This window comes from Muscardinus avellanarius (assembly GCF_963383645.1).
Source record: "Muscardinus avellanarius genome assembly, chromosome: 8".
NCBI lineage: Eukaryota > Metazoa > Chordata > Mammalia > Rodentia > Gliridae > Muscardinus > Muscardinus avellanarius.
In genome coordinates, this window is record NC_137794.1 from 71,141,632 (window position 1) to 71,164,879 (window position 23,248).

General features: G+C 40.9%; 1 protein-coding gene across 1 annotated transcript in view; it reads left to right on the forward strand.

Moving 5' to 3' along the window:
- Nucleotides 1–23,248, forward strand: part of DCBLD1 (discoidin, CUB and LCCL domain containing 1) — a gene marked incomplete at both ends in the record, with an annotated part of 67,494 nt that overhangs the window by 24,173 nt on the left and 20,073 nt on the right. The window contains 3 exons of the mRNA XM_080700625.1: nt 15,585–15,719; nt 16,156–16,207; nt 21,407–21,479. Of these exons, the coding sequence (XP_080556751.1) occupies nt 15,585–15,719; nt 16,156–16,207; nt 21,407–21,479 (260 nt within the window). The remainder of the gene's footprint in view (nt 1–15,584; nt 15,720–16,155; nt 16,208–21,406; nt 21,480–23,248) is intronic.

Consider the following 23,248-nt stretch of genomic DNA (forward strand, 5'->3'; position numbering starts at 1 on the left):
TATTTTTATTTGGAAACAGGGTCTCTTAAGCCAGCAAGGCTGGTTTCGAACCCACGCGATCCTCCTGTCTCCGCCTCCCAAGCACGGGGATTACAAATGTGCACCACCACACCCGGCTAGGCTTTTATTTTAGAGACCAGTGTAACTGAGACTTCCTTAAAAATTTCTCTTTTAAAAAATTTCAAAGCAGGGTCTTGCTAGGTTGCTGGGGCTGTTCTTGAACCTGTAAGCCTCCTGTTTTAACTTCCCAGGTACTGTGATTACAGGTGTGAAAAGGGGGGGATGTTGTGGGGTATAGCTCAGAGGTAGAATGTGCTTGGGTTAAATCCCTAGTATTACCGAAAATAAAATTTTATTTAAAAAGAAAAGAAATGCTAATGTTTCTTTTGCTGTAGGATCCAACTCAGGATCGCAAAGCATTTAGTGACGAGTCTTCTCTGCCTTCTTTAATCTAGGATAGTTTCTCAGTCTGTCTTTATCTTTTATGTGGTTTTAGGAGTGCTGACAAGTTATTTTATAGAATGTCTAAAAACTTGAGTTGGTTTGATGTTCCCTTGTTATTAAACTCAGATGATGCAGTAGGTGGCTCAATTTAGCGTGACCCTATTTCAAAATAAAAAATAAAACAGGCTGGGGTGGTACCTCAGAGGTAGAATGCCTCTGAGTTCAATTTTCAGAACCAAAAAGAAAAGAAAAGGAAATTTAGATGATGCATTTTTATCAACATAATACTCTCACTTTGTGTGTGGGGGGGAGGTGAATAATTGAACCTAGGGGATTTATACCCCCAGAACTAACATGCTGGTCTTGAAACTGCCATCCTCCTGTCAGCCTTCCAAGCCGTGGGAGTATAAATGTGTGATACCATCACTTTTGAAATTTGTTTTTTTTTTTTGGTACCAAGAGTTGAACACAGAGATGTCTGCTTCAGAGCTATATTCCTAGTCCTTTTTATTTTATTTTTATTTTTTATTTTGAAACAGGGTCTCAAAAAATTGCCGCAGGTGTCCCTAAGTTGCTGAGGCTGGACTTGAACCTGTAATCCTCCTGTACTTAGCCTCCCACGTACTGAGATTATAGGCATGTACTACTGTATATGATTTGAAAGTAATCTTTAAAAGGCTCTTTTACAACCATTTTCAAAATTATAACTTTTGAGGTTATAGACTTCCCCAATCCCAGAATGGGAACTAGATCTGTATTAAAGCCCCTGCTTGACTTTTCACCTTCTTTTCCGGTGGGCTCTTTCTGTGCATCTCAAACTGCATTGATTTTATCTTATTTCAAATCGAAGTATCTTCCCTGAATGGTTATTTGTTGCTCAAATAAATCGATGTAATAAAAGGGCTCGAATTAAAGGTAATTTCTTCTCTTCAGGACAGTTTTAGAGAACAAGCTCATCTTCCACTTGAACATATAAGATAATGGAAACTTGATGAAGGTAGCATATTGGTGCTAGGACCGAATGCATTTACTTGTAAACCTGGAATTTGAAATTATAAACAAGTAGTCTATTAAACAGCATCTCTTTACATGCTTTGGGCTGGGGAAATAGCTCAGAGATAGAATACTGTCTAGTATGTGTTTGGCCTAGGATCAATACCAGCACCAAGAAAAACAACCCCAAAACCAAAACAAAATAAAAAACTTAGAGCTGACAAATGTTTTGCCAGGAGTAGCGGTGCGCACCTCTAATCCCAGCATTTGGAAGGAGGAGACAAGAGGATCACAGGTTCATGGCCAGCCTTAGCAACTAAGTGAGGCCTCTGCAATTTAATGAGACCCTCTTTCAAAATAAAAAATAAAATAGCGCTGGGTGTGTAGCTCACAGTTAGAATGCCTCTGAATTCAATCATGAATACCAGGGGGGAAGGAAAGGGAAGAAAGAAAAGAAAATATCCAGCTACAAGTATAGTTTGAAGATAGAATGCTTCTTGGTTCAATCCTGAGTATCACCCATACATAAGAAAATTGTTTTATAGGACATTGAAGATGCTGCTTTGATACATTCTCAAATCCCTTTTATCTTCACAATGTAAAATAATAGATTAGTTATACAAAACATTAAAATATTTGAACTTTGAAGAAAATGAGGTGCTGATTCAGGTATTGTGTCATACAGTATACCCAAATTTAAAATAGGGATTTCTAATGTTCAACTAGAGAGGGGAGATGATGAATTCATGCTCATTACACTTGACTTTAGTGCTTTGTAGTACCATGTAACCTTCACTTGCTCTCTGGTTAAGATATTTTTGATCTGGCTGAGCAGAAGGGACCTAGAGATTTGAATTTGCTCTGAGTCTGGTTTGTGCCACTGCTGCTGGCAGGGATCCAGAGGAATTCCATTTTCATTTGCCTGATCTTTCAAGAGTTTCACTGTACTTCTGGAAAATTGCCCTTGCCCCTGTGGATGGGGTTGGGGTTCTCCTAGAATGCCCCAAAAGCTGCTGTAGAAGCCTGGGCAAGAACAGATGCTGGCCAGTCTTTGTAGAACCTTGTTCTAATGGAGACCTCTGGACTTCCCCATCTGGATCACTGTGCATCAGTAAAACCAGGCTGGCCTTGAGTTGGCATTGACCTTTTATTTTATTTTTTGTTTTGTTTTGCTTTAATTCTGGGAATTGAACCTAGGGGGATTCTACTTCTGAGCTATACCCTTAGCCCTTATTTATTTATTTACTCTATGTGTGTTGCTGGGGATTGAATCCAGGGCCATTCTACCTCTGAGCTATACCCCCAGCCCATTTTTTTATTCTTTATTTTGAAACAGGATCTCACTGAGTTGCAAAGGGCTTCACTAAAGAGTAGCTGAGGCTGTCCTCAAACTGCGATTCTCCTGTCTCAGCCTCCCAAATGCTGGGATTACAAGCGTGTGCCACCACATCTGGCTTTGATTTTTTTATTCTTTACTTTGATACAGAGTCTCACTAAGTTTTGGAGGGCCACAGTAAGTAGCTGAGGCTGGCCACAAACCTGGATCCTTCTGTCTTAGCTTCCCAAGTACTGGGATTACAAGTGTGCGGCACCACGCCTGGCTCAGCCCTTTTTTTTGAGGGGGGTCTTGTTTTTAAACAAACAGAAGTGTTGCTAAGAGTCTCACTGATTTTTAATGGACAGGTGTGGTGGCAGAGGCCTATAATCCCAGCAATTGGGGAGAGTGAGACAGGAAGAACATAAGTTTAAGGCCAGCCTGGGTAATTTATTTATTTGTTTATTTTCAGCCTGGGTAATTTAGTAAGACCTTGTCTCAAAAAAAAAAAAAAAAAAAAAGAGCCCGGGGATGTAGCCCAGTGATATCATGCCCCTGGGTTCAATTTCTAGTACTACAAAATGAATGAACAAATGGCAAAACAATACTATCTACCGCATATAAATGACTGAGTGTTTCGTGTGGTTTAAAAGAATGATACCGGCACATCCTAAGCGCTCAGCAGATGTTAGCCACTATCACCTTTGTCCTTCTTCCCTCTCCCTCCTCCCCAACCTCAGGTGACTTTCATATCTCTTCTTGGTCTAAGATGCTCCTTGGTCGTTATCAGCCCAGAGTACTCTCTTCCACTAGCAGGACTGAGCTGCAGCAGCACACCCTGTTCTGCTGCTCTGGGCGTTCCGGTGGCTGGAGAGTTTGCTTGGATCATTCCAAGCCCAGTGGCGGAGGTCCCCTGAGGCAGAACTAGCTCTGTGGACACATTTTCTCCATCCAGCCTCATAAGATGAGCAGAGAACGTGTGTGTGTGTGTGAGTATGTGTGTGAGTGTGTGTGTGTGTGTGTGTGTGTGTGTGTGTGTGTGTGTGTGTGTTTTACTGGGGATTGAACTATCTTTAAGCTACACCCCCAACCCTAATTTTTTTTTTCCAAACAGGGTCTCACTAGGTTGACGAGAGTCCCACTACTTGCTGAAGCTATCCTTGAATCTGTGATCCTTCTGTCTCAGCCTCCCAAGTACTGGGATTACAGGCATATGCTACCATGCCGCTAGAATACATATTCTTTAAGTTGTTTAGTTGTTTAATTGTCTCTTTCTCTTCCTTTCCCTCTCCCCTTCTCTCCCTTTCTCTCAGGGCTGTTATACTTCTGAGATGCATCCTCAGCCTTTTAAATTTTGAAACAAGACCTCACTAAGTTGCTAAGGCTGGCCGAGATCCTGGGATCCTCCTGTCTCAGCCTCCCAAGTCCTGAAATTACAGTGTGTGTCACTACGGCTGGTGGAGTTTTCATTTTTTTCACTGCCACTAACAAACTACATCTCTATCTGCAGGTTAAACATGCTTAGTCTGAAAATGTGATAGCCAAAATGCTCCCAAACTAAACACTTTTTATGCACTAGCATGACACTCAAAACGTTTTGAAGTAGTTCAGATTTCAAAGCATTTTGGCTTTGGGTGGCCAGTGAGGAATAGCCAACTGACAAAGTCAAGTCAAAAATTCCTGAATCTAAAGTCCTCAAAATCTGAAATGCTTCTGGTCCCAAGGGATACTGAGCCTGCGTTTCTTCTTGGGGTGGTGGGGAAACACTCCTAATTTTCCCCTCTCCCCTCTTGCCAGTCTCCATTCCCTCCAAGTCATCTAAGATTATCTTGTTAAGTATTACTGCAATAATTTCTTTTTGTGTGGCACTGGGTATGGAACCCAGGGGCATTCTACCTCCGAGGTACACCCCTAGTCCTATTTTTTAATCCTTATTATTTTTTTAAACAGGGTCTCACTGAGTTGTGAAGGGCCTCCCTAAGTAGCTGAGGCTGTCTGAGAACTGAGATCCTCCAGTTTCTGCCTCCTGAATTACAAGCGTGCGCCACCACGCCTGTCTACTGCAAATAATTTATTTCAGAAGTTAGTTGTGCCCCACTGCCCCTCTATAGTCAAACATTTGCTAATGCCTTTTTTGGGGAGTAATGGAGATTGAACCCAGGTGCATTCTACCTCTGAGCTATGCTCCTAGCCCAATTTTTTATTCTTTATTTTAAAACAAGGTCTCACTAAGTTGCGGAGGGCCTCACTAAGTAGCTGAGGCTGGCCAAGAACCTGTGATCCTCCTGTGTCAGCCTCCCAAGTACTGGGATTAAAACCGTGGGCCACCATGCCCGACTCCCCCTTCCTTTTATTTCTATTTTTTTTTTTTTTTTTGCGGGACTGGGGGTGGAACCCAGGGGCATTCTACCTCCGAGCTATACCCCCAGCCCTATTTTTTATTCTTTATTTTGAAACAGGGTCTCACTGAGTTGGAAAGGGCCTCACTAAGTAGCTGAGGCTGTCCAAGAACCTGCGATCCTCCTGTCTCAGCCTCCCAAATACTGGGATCACAAGCCTGCACCGCCATGCCCAGCTACCCCTCCCCCCTTTTTGAAACAGGGTCTTGTTAAGTTGCCAAGGGTCTCACTCAATTGCTGGGACTTACCTTGAGCCCGAGATCCTCCTGTCTCTACCTCCTAAGTACTGGAACTACTGGACTGTGCCTCTACACCCAGTGCTAGCTGCCCATTCTACCTCTGAGCTAAGCTGCTTCTTCACCCTCCTATTAGGATTCCTCTGAGAGTCCCAATACCATGCCTTTTCTAAACACATCTTACAGTTTCCTCTCCCAGCACACTTTGCACATGTTGACATTGCTCATCTCATGAGCTTTCTTCCCTCCCTGCTCTTCCTTTCCCACCTAGCACGCACACATGTGTGTATTCTCTCTCGCTCATGTCCCAAAGCCAGGACCACCTGCCCTAAGCTTCTCTGCTGCCTGGTAGTTCCAGTCACTCCCTCTCCTGTGCTCATAATCTCTTTCTGAACCTTCAGAGAGTACTGGTTACCCTTGAGGTTATTATGTAGCGTATCTACTAGATAATGGGGTTTCCTGAGCCAGGAAGTGCCTTTTATCATCCTCTGATGCTTCACATAGCCTTGCAATTGCAGCGGCTCAATCAACATTTAACAAACCAGATTGCATAGACCTTGATTTGGGCAAACATAATAAAAATATGGATTTTTAGAAAAGATAACTTTTTTTGTGTGGTACTAGGGTTGGAACCCAGGAGCATTCTACCTCTGAGCTACACTCCCAGCCCTATTTTATTTTTTTATTCTTTATTTTGAAAAAGAGTCTCACTAAGTTACAAAGGGCCTCCTAAATAGCTGAGGCTGTCTCCGAACCAGGATCCTCCTGTCTCAGCCTCCCAAGTACTGTGATTACAAGTGTGGGCCACCATGCCTGGCTAGAAAAGATAAATTTGTTTTTTTTTTTTTTTTTCACATAGATCAATATTTTTATTTTTTTTTTTATTTATTTTTTTTTTTCTGGATTTTTTTTTCACAGTATTTTTTTTTATTTTATTGGTGCACTGTATTCATACATCATAGTGGGATACAAACTTTTGTAGACATACATGCACACATCGCCCAGTCAGCCCCCACCCGATCCCCACCCCATTCTCTCCCCATCCCTCCTTCCCATGCTTGGCTTAGTGGTTGACATCTAGTATTATAGCAATTTATCCAAAATTAAAAATGATAATCTCACATAACAGTTTCATTTGTCTGATACCAAGCATTTGATGATTTAAAGATAACATTTCAATATTTCTTTTTGCTTTCTTTCTTACCAGAGCATATTTTTTTCTGTTTTTTTAGGTGAAACTATCATATATTTATATATTTATTTTTCAGAAAAAAAATCTATCCTAATATGGAATATGAATTCTAGATACCCAAAACAATCTTGAAAAAGAACAAAGCTAGCAGATATATATTTTCTGATTTCAAACCATATAAAGCTACAATAATTGAAACAGTGTAGTACTGTTCTAAAGGCAGATATATAGACCATTGGAGTTAAATACAAGCCTAGAGCTAACTTCTTCCCTATATTGTCAAGTTATTTTTGACAAGGTTTCCACGAAGATTTGGTGGTGGAAATAATAATCTTTTAACTAAATATTGTTGAAAAATAATAATTACATGGAAAAGAATAAAATTGGACCCTTACCTAATCCCACATACAAGTATTAACTCAAACTAGATAAAAGACCTAAATATAAATCTTAAGACTATAAACTTTTAGGAGAAAATCTGGGTCATAAAACCTCACAACATTGAAATTGGCAGTGATTTCTTGGATATGATTTCAATGGCACAGGCAACAGAAGAATATACAAACTCCCTAAAAAATAAAAGAAAATATTGTATATCCAAAGACAATGTAAACAGAGTTAAAAGTTACTAATAGAATTGGATAAAGTATTTCCAAATGCTATATCTGAAGGTATATTAATATTCCAACTAGAAATCGTAAAAATTAACAACAATAAAGGCAAACAATACAATTTAGAGATAGGTAAAAGACTAACATAAATAATGAATCTCCACAGATAACCAATCTTAGTTGTCTGTTGGATGGAAACTCTTGTTTCTCTGGTTCTGGTGAGTGTTACCTATTTCTTCTTTGTAGTTAATCTCTTTGAGTATTTTCTCTAGCGCTGGTTTTGAAGACATAAATTCCTTCAGTTTCTGTTTGTCATGGAAGCTTCTTATTTCTCCATCTAATTTGATAGAAAGTTTTGCTGGGTAGGAAATTTTTGGCTGGAAGTTGTTTTCTTTCAGAGTTTGGAATATGTTACTCCAAGCCCTTCTGGCTCTCATGACTTGGTTTGGGAAGTCTGGAGTGATTCTAATTGGTTTGCCTCTGAATGTCACTTGGCCCTTTGTTTTTGTTGCCTTTAAGATTCTCTGCTTGGCTTCCACATTGGTCATTTTGACAATTATATGGCGTGGGGATCCTCTTCTCGGATCCTGTCTAAAGGGAGTTCTATAAGTTTCCTGGATCTGTGTATCAACCTCTTGCTCTATATTTGGAAAATTTTCTGCTATTACTTCCTTGAAGAGATTGTTGATCCCTTTGGTATCACTTTCTTTTCCCTCCTCTATTCCAATTATTCTTAGGTTAGCTCTCTTAAGATGGGCCCATATTTCTTCAATGTCAGATTCCTGCTGTTGGATATCTTTTTCTAGATTAGAAACTATGCATTCATTTTTGGATTGCTCATCTTCTAAGAGCGAGATTCTGTTCTCCATATGGTCTAATCGGTTGTTTGTGCTTTGAATTGAGGCCTTTACTTCATTAATTGCATCCTTTATCTCTTTTTGGCTCTCTCTGAGTTCTTTTCGAAGCACCTCTATTATTTCTACAGTTATTTTCCTGATTTGATCTTCTAGAAATCTCTGATTTTCTGTTTTATCAGGTTCTGATGTTGTGGGGTTGTGCACATTCATTACTCCAGTGTTATTCCTCTTTCCCATGATTTCGGAGGTTTGTGCCTTCTCTGGGTTCTTCCCTTGGGTCACTATGGCTTCACTTAAGGTGCTCTGGATCTCGAGTCTGTATTATCTCAGACTCCACTACTCCTTTACTGGGTTGTATCACAGAGTCTCCGACCCAGGGAGTCGATAGAGGCTGCTTTAAACTATGGGGGGTGCCAGGTTGCACGCTCTCCTATGGTGTGATATCTCTTCCACCACCACTCCCTCACTGGGTCAAGTCCCAGGAGGCACAATACTGGGATTTCTCCTCTGTGGCCCGCAATTTGACTCACTGTTCTTGAGTACGTAGATGTAGCTGTACTGGACTCGGTGAATTCACTGCTGCTGCCGCCGCAGGTGACAATATGGCGCCTCTGCCACGCCCTCGGCCATGAGGCTGGCCTATTTTTTCTTCTCTGGTTTTGATTTCCACTCTGAATCTCTGCAGCGTGTGCTGAGCTCAGCCACTGGGAGCTTTAAATGCTGTCTGCGCCGAAAGATCCCGCCTGGCTGTTCCGCATCGGCTCACCTCGGCTTGCTGTAGCCGTCCGTTGAGTTCGCCGCTGCCGCCGGCAGTATGGCGCTGCTGCCGCGTCCTCGGGCGCGTGTGTCTCCTCTGTGGCCCTGAGCTCTGTTCTCAGACCGCTTTCTCTCTGGAGCCTAGTCGTTTTTTTGTTTTTCTGGTGATGGTGTTTTCTGGCTATGAAAGGCGCTCTTTTTGTGGTAATGGAGATTGGTTGTTAGCGGGACTCTTAAGCCCCGCTTTTCTCGGTCGCCATCTTCCCGGAAGTCTCCAGAAAAGATAAATTTGAATACCATTATTTATACTGTAGGAAGATTTCACAGTAAGATTTTTCTCTTTATGGACATCCCCTTTACATGAAAGAAAGACTTGGTTTCCATAAAAAAATCGAAAATAGGTCTACTGTGTGTGTGGCGGGGGTGGGGAGAGATTGGAGATTTAACCCAGAGACACTCTACCTCTGAGCTATACCCCTAGCCCAGTCTTATTTGGAAACAGGACCTCAGTAAGTTGTGGAGGGTCTTGCTAAGTTGCCAAAGCTAGCTTCGAACCTGCAGTCCTTTCTCAGCCTCCCAAGTATTGGAATTACAAGCATGGGCCACCACACCCAGCCTCTACACTTGTTTATGGAAAAGACCATGTAGTGTAGTGGCATAGAAGGTGCCTGTGACTAAGCATTCACTGTGTGCAGTACACTGGCTTAGTCACTTCAAGTTGCTAACTCGTTTCAGCCTCCCTCACAATCACTCTGAGGGTAGGTCCTATTACTACTAGCCACTGCACGTAAGGAAACTGAAACTCGAGGTCAAATAAAATCACTTGGCAAAAGCCAGGTGTGGTGGCACATACCTGTGATCCCAGAACTCGGAAGGCTGAGAGAGGAAGATTGTAGGTTTGAGACCAGCCTCAGCAGCTTAGTGAGCCCTTGTTTCAAAATAAGAAATAAAAATAGAAAGCTCTGGGAGTGAGCCGGACATCGTGGCACATGCCTGTATTTGGGAGTCTGAGACAGGAGGATTGCAGGTTAAAGACCAGCCCCAGCAATTTAACCAGACTCTCAACAACTTAGTGACACCCTGCTTAAGAACAGCAACGACAAAAATAATAAAATAAGAAGGGCTGAGCTAAGTGTGGTGGCGCATGCTTGTAATCCCAGTACTTGGGAGGCTGAAACAGGAAGATCCCAGGTCCATAGCCAGTCTCAGCTACTTAGTGAGGTACTTCAAAACTCAGTGAGACCCTGTTTCAAAATAAAAAATAAAAAATAGGGCTAAGGGTGTCGCTCGGAGGTAGAATGCACCCAGGTTCAACCCACAGTACTTCAACAACAACAAAAATCACTTAGCAAGAGTTAAGACCCAAGCGGGCATTTGACTCCAGAGAGTCTGCTCCTACTCACTGCCCTGTATGAGTCATGGCTCCTGCAGTAGGAGGCCTGAGGTGTAGGGGTTGTAGTTCTTTTTTCCCACTTGCTTCTCCAGGCCTTCCCATAGGGGTGTCCTGAAAACAAAATGGAGTTCTGAAGAATCACTCACAAAGTACTGGTCTAATTTTTAAAGCTTGAAAAATGCTTTTTAGTCAAAATACTAAGAGGAGGCAGGGTAGACAGTGATGGAAGGAAATTGTCTCGCTACAGGATCCTCCTACAGTCAGTTAAATCAGTCACATTCCGCTAAGTGGTCCGTGCTGTGGGGAAGTCAGGAAGCTCAAGAATTGTTCTCCTCCATTTCCTGTACCTTCACCTCCAACTCCATGGTGTGTGTGTGTGTGTGTGTGTGTGTGTGTGTGTGTGTGTGTGTGTTTTAACTATTGTCAGTGACTTAGAAATACAATGATATGAAATCAACTGTTAATGTTTATCTTGCACTAGAAACAGGAGAAATGGAAAACATAGGAACTTAATGGTAAGAGTGTTTAGTTATCGGCACAAGATTTCTCTGATCATTTTTTGAATGATGTGCATCTGACATACTGCAATAAAATACTAGTCATTACACCTCTGGATATTTTTAAAAGCCCAAGGAGAGAAAAACAGAGGATTAGAAGTCTATATTTTTAAGTGGTACATGTCTCTCAGACATGTTATAAAGTAGTAGTCGGAGTTTCAAAGATAAAACAAAAGTGTTCAAAGGGATTTCTAGCATAGAAAAGATTATGTCAGCCAGAAGTTCCACTCTTGGTGTGTCATTAACATAACCATAGGTCTCCTCCTTTCCCTTCCTCCCCATTACCTCCCCCAGACACACTGTGGTTAGGTTTCAGCGATTGCCATCATTTGGTGGGAGAGAGATAAAGTCTCAGGTGGGTACCAATCCCCAGCACGGAAGCTCTTGCTGAGCTGGGTCCCAGAGCCCCAAGGAAACCACACCTTTGTCTAGAAATTCATCAGGTTCATTTATCATCTGCCACTGATGTTTATCTGGGAACTGGAGACCAAAACCCTCTAGGGATGCCACTTACATTGTTACGTGACCATGGTTTTAATGACACAGTCCAGGAATATCCCTTTTTTATGCTAATTTCCCTCCTTTTCAAAGAAAATGGCCCTGAAAATTCTGTAATTTTGTACAATGACCCTACTGCAATTAGCAAGGGGGGCCCAACCCTGCCATTTGACTGCATTGAAAAACTAAATGGTAAACGCCACAAATCTAATGACATCTGCTACTTCAGCATTTCTAAGCACAGAGCCCGGCTAGGCAGGGTACCACTTTCCTAGAGCCCATAGTGTGGCTGGCCCTGCCAGTGGCTCCCAGGGAGGGTCACTGGGGCCCACAGGCATGTGCTTATCTGTCCTGAGAAATTACATGTATACTGCAGAAAGGGCTCTATAAAATTAATCAGGGATTCTAGGAGTCTAGGAGGCTTTTGTTGTTCCTTTTTTTTTTTGCAGGTCTGGGGATGAAACCCAGGGGCATTCGACCTTTGAGCTACACCCCCTGTCCTATTTTTTATTCTTTATTCTGAAACCGGGTCTCACTGAGTTGCAGAGGGCCTCACTAAGTAGCTGAGGCTGTCCGCGAACCGCGATCCTCCAGGTCTCAGCCTCCCGAATTCTGGGATTACAAGCGTGCGCCACCACGCCCGGCTGTTGTTCCTTTTAATGTATGTCAAACCTCTCAGGAATTAATTTTTTTTCTGGTGTCTCTGTTTTTTTTTTTTTTGTTGTTGTTGTTGTTTTTACCACTAACAGTGTAGTTATGGGGAGTGCTTCTTTTTTTCTAATGATATACTTTTTAGAGATGAAATACCAACATAATTTAATCACTTTGAGATCAAAGCCAGGTTCCTGCCTAAAATGATCTGAAACAGTTTTTAACTGGACCCTCGTTGACTTGTGATGCTCAGAGACTTGGGCAGACGGTTCACGCAGAGAGGAGAAGTACTGTAAATGGCTGCACAGATTGTCAGATTGCCAGAGAATCCAGAGGATTCCGGGCTTGGCTTGGAGCAGGCAGTTTATTCTTCCATGTAGGGCAGCTCTCTTTATTCATGCATAGAAAGATAAAGCGTTTCCCTCTCAGCTGCTAATGGAACCATGGCCTCAAGCAGAAGATTGCCAAGACTGAACTGGCCTCCTGTGTTCAAAAAAGGCGGTTCCTAGGGTTCCTGGCCCTTTATTCCTTTTGTCCAAGGAACCCATACATTATCTGCTAGTCTTGGTCCCATGTCTAGTGCCAGATGCTGCAATGCTGATGGCTCTTCCCACAGTCCAGGGCTGCCTGTTACATTCGACAAAAAGTAAAAAGTATTTATTCTTCCCTGATTTTTCTGCCTACTAATGAACTGTTTGCCCCAGGCAGATGGGAATTTGTGACAGCAAAGTAAGAGAGAACGTGTCTCACACGTAAGGACAGAGATGAGGGAAGGTGGGAGGTTGGACAGTAGGTCCAGTGCAGTCAGACAGGAAGCACTGTTGTTGTAAAGCCAACATCTCTAAGAAGCATGAGTCTTATTTTTAGGGAGAGGTTGGAGTAGGGTCTGACTTTGAATTGAGGTATGTTTTCTAAAGCAAGAACACTTCTCAGGGCGGAGGATATAATCGCAGTCAAAATTAGAAATCAAAGAGTACTTACTTGGATTTTTCAATGAAATTTATCCGTGTAAATGTTTAAATGTAGATGTAGACCCTTCTTAAAAGTCAAGATGGAGAGTATGAATGGTGAGTCAGGCCACCATCACTTACAGGGTATGTTCTGCGAAATGCGAAATGCAATTTTGTCATTGTGTCAACATCGTCGAGTGTATGTATTTACATGATTCTAGATGGCAGAGGCCAATCACTAGACCCGGCCTTTTGATGCAATCAAGACACAGTAAACCAGACATGGTAGCACTCACCTGTAATCCCAGCACTTGGAAGGCTGAGATAAGATGGCAGGTGTGAGGCCACCCTCAGCAACAAATAGGGCTGGTAGAATGCCTCCAGGTTCAGTCCCCAGTACACACAAAAAAGAGACAGTATATGTGAGATGTATGAGGTGGCAGCTGGTGTCACACGGAATGTTATTTAACAATAACTTTCTATAATATAAATATGAGAAACATATTCTAAAATAATGATAAAAATATGGAATAGTAGCACACACCTGTAATCTCAGTACTTGGGAGGCTGAGACTGGAGGACTGTAGATTTGAGACTAGCCTTAGCAGCTTAACAAAACCCTGTTTCAACATAAAATATAAAAAGAGTTGAGGATGTAGCTTAGAGGTAGAATGCCCCTGGGTTCAATCCCCAGTACCACACATACACAAAAAAGATGTATACATGTAAATATATATCATAAACATAGCCATCATTGCCAAGCATTATACATTATATATAATTGTATGTGCTATACTTTTATAAAACTGGCATCATGGGAATTTCACTGACATTAGCATCACCCCAAACAGGTGAGTAGCACAATGTTAGATCTTACGATGGCTATGATGTCACTAGGCTATAGGGATTTTTCAGCTCCATTATGATTTTCTGGGACGATTGTAATACCCATGGCCTGACATTAACCAAAATATTACTCTGCAGTACGTGACTGTATATCTTTAGAGCAGGTGTGGACTGCAGCAGGCGTGCATAAGAATAGATACCTTCTTCAAAGGTGTTTGGCTGAATCGAGAACAGTGCTGGGAATGGACGCCTCTCAGTGGTTCCCACTGAATGAATTATTGTTTCCTTTCATTGCCAGTCACGTTTTTCTGTTTCCATCTCTTTTTTTCTTTTAACTCTAGGAACGTAGTTATTAACTTCTAGTCTTGGATCAAACTCTACATCTGTCAAGCAATAATTTGGCCTTTTCGCCATAGGCAACCTTGCAGCCAGTGCTCTCCACCCAGCCTGACTCCCTCCCGCCGCCGACTCTTGATCATAATATCTATTTAAAGAGGCTCTATGCTGCTCACGCCAGGATTCGGTGGGAGACAGATTGATGTCTGGGGCATAAGGGTAATAAAGAAGAGTACATTTATGGCCAGATGTGGTGGCACACATCTATAATCCCAGTACTTGGGAGGCCAAGGCAGGAGGATTGCAGGTTTGAGGACAGCCTCAGCAATGCAGTGAGATTCAACAACCTAGCGAGACCATTTCAAACAAAAACAACAACTAAGAAAGGGCCAGGGGTGCAGCTTGAAGGTAGATTGCTCCTAGGTTCAGTTCCTAGTAACACCCCCCCACACACACACACACGAGTATGTTTAACTTTTCTTTATTTGAACTTCTTCCAGAAGTATTTCCATGCTTATCATATACTTTGGGAGGATGAAAGCAAATTAGAATTTTTCTATCTGTGCTTTTGGTGTTGGGAATTACATATATTACACAGCTTAGTATGATAACATATTTGTGTGAAATACAGTTTTTCATTTCAGTTCTTCCATAAAATCTAAAAATTCCCAAACACATTCTTATTGATTATAAATCTAAATTTGCTTGCCTCATAATTTTTATTAGAACTTATTAAAATGCTATAGAAAGGTAAGCAGAGATTAGTATTATTAATACCATTTGGAGAGAAGTAAATATTAAAATAGGTAAATGCATGGGCAAATATTCTTTTTGTTTTGTTTTGTTTTTGTACTGGGAATTGAATGCAGGGGCCTTCTATCTCTGATCTATACTCCCAGCTCTATTTTTTATTCTTTATTTTGAAACAGAATCTCACTAAGTTGTAGAGGGCCTCACTGAGTAGTTGAGGCTGGCCACGAACCTGCGATCCTTCTGTCTCAGCCTCCCAAGTACTAGGATTAAAAGTGTGCACCGCCATGGCCAGCTAATTCTATCATATTAATAGAAACAAGTGACTGGTCATTTCATTGTCATACTTTGGCTTTCAAAGCTAGTATCTTCACCTCTTCCCTCTGGAAAGAACAGAGGCATTTCAGCCATGCAAACCAACCTGAGAGTAATTGGAAAAGTGACCCTCCTGTCTCAGCCTCCCATGTACTGGGATTACAGGTAAGCACCACAATGCTTGGTTTCTACTTTTTAATTTTAAGCTCCAAATCTAATTTTGCCCTTTGGAAGTTGCTTCGGAAGCAACTTCTAGAAACAATATTATATTGTTAACTGCATAATGCATACTATGGCATTGCAAAAGCCCTTGCAGTACAACCCATAAATCCTTCACAGATTATCAATCAGTGCCAAGCAAAGTTCCAGATGGGTAAGAATTAGACTCTTACATATGTGTTTAAAAAGTGAGAAAAAAGTGCCATATAATAATTTTATGTGGTGGTGTAAATTTGAAGTATGCCTCAAGTGTGCTTTATTTTTAGGTCCATATTGTGGAAGAATGACTGTTCCCAGAGAACTTTTGCTGAACACAAGTGAAGTTACTGTCCGCTTTGAGAGTGGATCCCACATTTCTGGGCGGGGTTTTTTGCTGACCTACGCAAGCAGCGACCATCCAGGTATAGCAGAAGAGTCAAAACAAATCCGTAAACCCTATCAAAGAATTCCTCTTGCTACTTATCACCTCTGGACAGAATTGTTATCTCAGATGCAAAATTGTGATATGAGATAGCAGCAGCCAGGTATGGTGGTAATTCCAGCACTTGGGAAGCTGAGACAGGAGTGTCACAGGTTCCATGCCAGCTCTAGCAACTTAAAGAGATCTCAGCAATTTATTGACACTCTTTCAAAATAAAAAATAAAAATGGCTGGGAGAAAAAAACCACTAGAGACCATATCCTCAGTTTTTATTTTTAAACAGGAAAGTCCAGATAACTAGATAATGAATAAATTGCTTTCAACAATTGTCTTTTTTGTTTAAAAAGAAATATTTAGAGTACAAGTGCCCTAATTTTCACTTAGTCTGCTAATGGCAATTTTCTTTATTTATGACAGATTTAATAACGTGTTTGGAACGAGGTAACCATTATTTGACAACAGAATACAGGTAAATATCCCATAGTCTAATAAAACTTTATTTATGAGCTGAGCATGGTGGCGCACGCTTGTAATCCCAGCATTCGGGAGGCTGAGACAGGAGGATTGCAATTTGAGGACTGCCTCAGCTACCTAGTGAGGCCCTTTGCAACTCAATGAGACCCTGTTTTAAAATAAATAAATAAATAAATAATTCGGGCTGGGGGTGTAGCTCAGAGGTCGAACGCCCCTGGGTTCTATCCCCAGTACTGCATAAATAAATAAATAAATAAATAAATAAATAAATAAATAAATAAATAAACTTTATTTATGTAAAAATAAATATTATATTTTTCTGCCATCTTGCTACACATACTGTTTTTCTTAACATGAAACCAGATAAAATGCCCTATTTTTTTTTTTTTTTACTATTCATGTTGTCACTAATGAGGAATATTTGAAATGCTTCCTTATACTGGAAACTTTTTTTGTCAAGAGCCGGATAATGAACATTTTAGGTTTCGTAGGCCACAAATCTCCATTGGATTAATTCCTGCAATCTCAGTTGCTGTTGTAGCAACAAAAGCAAACATAGATGATAAGTAAACAAGTGTGACCATGTTCCAGTAAAACTTTATTTACGAAAACGAGCAGTAGGCTAGATTTGTCCATGCGCTGTGATTTGCATACCCCTGGGTTCCACTATATAACCACTGAGCCATCATCGCATTTAGAGCACACTTTTTTTCCTGGAAAAGTCACTTGGTAGTGACTTTTGTAGTTCTCTTACGGGGTGAAGGCCAGTGTTGGTGAGGAGGGTTAACAGACAAACCTATTAAGAGTAAAGGTATGACAATTGTCATTGCAGCTTTAGCTAGAGAATCTACTTAATCTCTTTGATTTACCTTTCCCCATGTATACATCAAAATGCTCTGGAGCAGGGAACATCTCCAAATGCTGCTCTATGTGCATATGGGATAACTAGTAACTATGCAAGTTTGATTATGACCATGAGTAATTAAATTATTAATTATTAAATGAGTAATTTAATTATTACTCATTTTTACTCTTCATTTTTCTCTGCTAGACTTGATAGCAGTTAACACTGCTCGACCTTAGCACTGCTGGTATTGGGGTTGTGTACTTTATCACGTAGGACCGTTCTGTGCATTTCTGGATGTTTACCAACAGCCCTGGTTTTTACCCTCTGGTGCTGTTTGTGAACCCCAAGAATGTCTCTCAGACCCGGCCACATGTCTTTTTTTTTTTTTTTTTTTTTTGCGGGTCTGGGGATGGAACCCAGGGGCATTTGACCTCCGAGCCACAGCCCCTGCCCTATTTTTTATTCTTTATTTTGAAACCGGGTCTCACTGAGTTGCAGAGGCCTCACTAAGTAGCTGAGGCTGTCCGCGAACCGCGATCCTCCAGATCTCAGCCTCCCGAATGCTGGGATTACAAGCGTGCACCACCACGCCCGGCTTCGGCCACATGTCTTTTGGTAAGCAAAAGCACCTCACCAGCCCAGAGAGCATCGCCAGCCATAACACTAGTGAAAACTAACTCTTTAGAGCGCTTTCTCGGAGGCGCTCTCTACACTTAGCGTGAGCACCTCCTGTGAATGTTCCAACTTGCCTACAAGGTGTGTTCTGTTATATCCTGGAAATGGAGGCACAAAGCAATTAAGCAACCTGCCCAGGGACACATACCTATGAAGTACCCAGGGAGTCAGGTTTAAGGGCCAGTGGTCCTAACTATCTCAGATACGTGAACAGTTGAATGTGATTATTTTATGTATAGAATCAGCTCCAGTGTTAACAAAGATTTGATCTAATATGTAAAAATGAGCAATAATTAAACATTGCCCTGTAGAGTTACCAATTATCTCACATGCACATATTCTAGTATTTTCTCGTTTTACCAGCCATACCTATATGGTTCTAGTGGTGACAGGGCCTCTGGGACTATGGTGTGTTTTTGTTTGTTTGTTTGTTTGGGTTTTTTTGGTGGTACTGGGGATGGAACCCTTCTACCTCTGGGCTATACACCCAGACCTATTTTTTATATTTTTATTTGGAAACAGGGTCTCTTAAGCCAGCAAAGCTGGCTTTGAACCTGCGCAATCCTCCTGTCTCTGCCTCCCAAGCGTGTGGATTACAAGTGTGCGCCACCACGCCCGGCTATGGTCATTTTTGGTCCTCCTCAAGAAAGGCGATATAAAGCCGGGTGTGGTGGTGCACACTTGTAATCCCAGCATTCGGGAGGCTGAGACTTGGAGAATCGCGGTTCGCGGACAGCCTCAGCTACTTAGTGAGGCACTCCATAACTTAGTGAGAACCTGTTTCAAAATAAAGAATAAAAAACAGGGCAGGGGGTGTAGCTCAGAGGTCGAATGCCCCTGGGTTCCCATCCCCAGACCCACAAAAAAAAAAAAAAAAAAAAAGAAAGAAAGAAAGGAAGGAAGGTACTCATGCTCACATGGTGGCGTTATGATGCCAGATCAGCTAAGCTGTAGTCCAGCTGTTTTGTGGTGTTTGAAAATAAGGTATAGCTATTAGTCTGAAACCACAACCCCTCATTCATAATTATGAAATATAAAAAACTTTGGAAGCCTTTGTTATTCTTTTGGTGGCAATACCTGATTAATGTGACCTTAAATTCATTTGACATCAAAATTGGACTACATCAGCATAAGGCTAATTTAGTCTTTATGTATTTTAATCAATTTGATTAACCCTGCATTTGACTGAGCTGTTACTGTTTTTGATTAATATGTGCAGACTCTACAGGAGTCTTACAATATATAGTTATTGGTACCATTTAACTTTTCTGAAATCCAAAACGTTTTGAATGCTGAGATACATCTGACTCTTAGAAAACTGTCTCTAAGAAATTGTGAACCTAAGCTGAGTGTGGTGGCGCACGCTTGTAATCCCCGCGCTTGGGAGGCTGAGACAGGAGGATCGCGCAGGTTCGAAGCCAGCCTCAGCTACTTAGTGCGGCTTTCAGCAACATAGTGAGACCCTGTTTCCAAGTAAAATATAAAAAAAGTTCTGGGAGTATAGCCCGGAGTTAGAAGCCTCTGGGTTCTACCCCCAGTACCACCAAAAAAAGGGGAAAAAAAAAGAAATTGTGAACCTAAGTAGGGAGTTCCCATTATTTTTATTTGTGAATTTCTTGATTACTGCTGCAATGCCAGTATTGAAAGAGGTCACTAAGAAAGAATTATGAAACATTTACTTGGATAGTTTTATATAAGTATAAACAGCTACCCCTCATGTCGTATTATGTTAACACTTGAAGGAGCTAGAGAAGAAGAAACAGTCCGAGTGGTATGCAGATTCGGGATCACACACTAGCGAGGTAGTGCCAGGCCCTGCTCACCTGCCCTTAACCCCAAGACCCTTCAACACCACCACATTCCATAATGCATTTCTAGGAAGTTTCTTGAAAGATTTCTGCTAAGTAACTGAACTCTAATTTTTAGTGTGTGTGTGTGTGTGTGTGTGTGTGTGTGTGTGTGTGTGTGTGTTATTAGGGATTGAACTCAGAGGCATTCTGCCTCTGAGCTATACCCCCTAGCCCTGGTGGTTTTTTTGTTTTGTTTTGTTTTGTTTTGTTTTGGTGGTACTGGGGATGGAACCCAGGGGTGTTCTACATCGGAGATACGCCCCCGGCCCTATTTTTTATTCTTTATTTTGAAACAGGGTCTCACTGGGTTGCAAAGGGCCTCACTAAGTAGCAGAGGTTATACTCGAACCCTGATCCTTCTGTGTTAGCCTCCCAAATACTGGGATTACAAGTGTGTGCCACCACACTGATTTTGTGTTTTTGAAACAGGTTCTCCTTAAGCTGTGGAGGGCTGAAGCTGGCCTCGAACCTATGATTCTCTTGTCAATTTCCTAAATACTGGGATTATAGGCATGTGCCACCATGCTTGGTTCTGAACTCTAACTTTTAAATGCACTTTTTTTTCTTTGTCAAGGTCATTCATATCTTATATAATGAATACTGCTCAGTACCACTGGCAACTTGTATCTATTGAGCACTTAAATGTGACAAGTCCACATTGAGATGTGCTGGAAAATACCTCCCAGGTACTGGAGACTAAGTGTAAGAAGAGAACAAAGAAAAAGAGAGGAAGAAAGAAATCAGTTTCATTGATAACTTTTTTGTTCATTATTTGTGGAAATGAATTGATTTGAGTCAAATAGAAATTATTACTAATTTTGCCTGTGTGTGTGTGTGTGTGTGTGTGTGTGTGTGTGTGTGTGTGTGTGTGTTTTACTGGGGATTCTACTTCTGAGTTACATCACCAGTCTTTTTAAATTTTTAAAACAGGGTCTTGCTAGGCTGATGATAGCTTACTACTTTCTGAGGCTTTCCTCAAACCTGTGATCCTCCTGTCTTAGCCTCCAAGAACTGGAATTATAGGCTTGCAACTCCACTCCCAGCTCCACTTTTTTACTTTTTTAATGTGTCTACTTGAATATGTAAATTTGTATATGTGCTTTCCAATTTATTTTTATCAGGCAGTGCTAGTATAAAGAATGGTTATATTAAAGTAAATGTAACACAAAAAGTGAAAATTCCTCATAGTCCTATACCCAGAGAGAATCTGGAAACTTTTTGGTCTTATTTTTATTCATAAGAACATAAATTGTTATATATCTTAAGCATTTCTTTTTCCAAAAATGAGATTATACTATATAAATGGAATCTTCCTTTTCTCTTCAAAATATTTTCCTGGATGCTTTATAGTCCAAGTACATTGGGAGAGTTCATTGTTTAGTAGAGTTTATGAGCCAAGTGTGGTGGTACACATCAATAATTCTAGTTCTTGAGAGGCTGAGATAGGAAGAGTGAAGGTTGGAGGTCAGGCTCAGCAACTTAGTAAAATCCTTCTGTTTCAAAGTAAAAAAATAAAATAATAAAACAAAAAGAGCTAGGTACAATGTAAAATGTTCTTCGGTTCAGTCCCCAGCATGAAAAAAATATAGAGTTTATGGTGAATTCTTATGTAAAGCAAATAATTATATAAAACTTCAGATTATAATTTTAGATTAATATTAATCTTATTTTTACAAGTAAGCTTTGCAATTTGTCATTAAAGCAAGGTATTTCTGTTTATTCTTTGGAGGAGGGGATATACTTTTAAAATTTAAGTATAGATGAATACTTTTTGGTTTCAGTATAACTTAATAAAATGTAAATTCTTTATTTTTTTTTCTAGCAAATTCTGCCCAGCTGGTTGTAGAGACATAGCAGGAGACATTTCTGGGAATATGATAGATGGCTACAGAGATGTAAGTAATTCATTGAGGGCAATGGTAGTGAAAAAATTGAAAGAGTATTGATTGCTTTGCCTGAACTCATGACTAAATGGAATACAATATAAAACTCAACACAAGTGCATGCTTTTCTTTTTTCTGAGACTAAGTGAAATAATAAGTGCAAAAGCCAAGGTTATCTGTTTTATTATATTTATTTATTTATTTATTTATTTATTTATTTATTTATTTATTTTTGGTGGTACTGGGGTTATTGGAAGCCTTACCTCCAGGCTACACTCCCAGACCTATTTTATATTTTATTTGGAAACAGGGTCTCTTAAGCCAGCGAGGCTGGTTTCGAACCAGCGTGATCCTCCTGTCTCCGCCTCCCAAGCATGGGGATTACAAGCATGCGCCACCACGCCCGGCATATTTTTATTTTTAGCATTGCATATTATAAATGAAATGAAAAACAAAAACCTTCTCAATATGAATTATGTTAGTCAGTTCTCCATTACTGTTAACAAATACCTGAGATAAATCTAGTTAAAAAGAGGACTGTTTTTTTTTTTTGCTCCAGTTGGAGGTTTTTGTCCAGTTGCTGTGGGTGCTGTGTTAGAGCAGAACATCACGGTGGAGCTCATGGTAGAGCGCACTTCTTACTTAGTGACTGCTGGGAAGCAAAGAGAGATAGGAAGCGGGTGTCCCACAGCCCTCTGGGTAGCGCCCTCCCAGTGACCTAATTTCTCCCACAAGGCCCTACTCTTTTTTTTTTTTTTTTTGGTGGTACTGGGGGCGGAACCCAGAGACTTTCTACCTCCGGGCTATACTCCCAGACCTGTTTTATACTTTATTTGGAAACAGGGTTTCACTAAGTTGCTGAGAGCCTCACTAAGTAGCTGAGGCTGGCTTCGAACCCATGTGATCCTCCTGTCTCAGCCTCCCAAGCTCGGGGATTACAAGCGTGTGCCACCACGCCTGGCCTGAGGCCCTACTCTTAAAGGTTCCACTGCATCCCAGTTCTGTCACAGACTAGGGATCAAGCCTTTAATGCACGGTCCTTCGGGGGATGTTTCAGATTTAAATTATTTTGGACACTTTTGAGAGATCATAGAACTGTGTCCTTTTTAATATTTTAATTCGTTTCTGTAATAAAGCAAAATACATGAATATTCACATCACAGAACAGTGACATTGTGTCTGGGCCCAGTGAAGCTGTCAGCCTGCTTTTATGTATTGATCCCCTCTGCCTGCACCCCAAGTTTTTATGCCTAATGAGACTATGTGGATTATACAATGTTCTCAGACAAAAATTAATTTTCAGGAGTAGTTTTCCTAAACTTTGTCTTATGTCCAGATATATAATCCTCTATTTATTTGTATGTATTAATTTCTTTCTTTTTTGGTGGTGGTATTGAGGATGGAACCCAGGGGCCTTCTACCTCTGGGCTATACTCCCAGATCTATTTCATATTTTATTCGGAAACAAGGTCTCTTAAGCCAGCTGAGGCTGGCTTCGAACCTGCATGATCCTCCTGTCTCAGCCTCCCAAGGCCGGGGATTACAAGGGTGCGCCACCACGCCCGACTGTATGTATTAATTTCTATCCTGAAAATCTGGTATTAGTTTTTTTAAATTTATATTACTATTCAAAATAGTTAAGTTTATAGCTTTGTTTATAGGAATTGGCTTGAGTTATTACAAATGTCAAAAATCTATACAGTGATGACACCATTCTGAAAGATAGAATGGTTAGAATTAGTATGTATCTTTAAGCATGGGGAAAATGATCTTTACATATC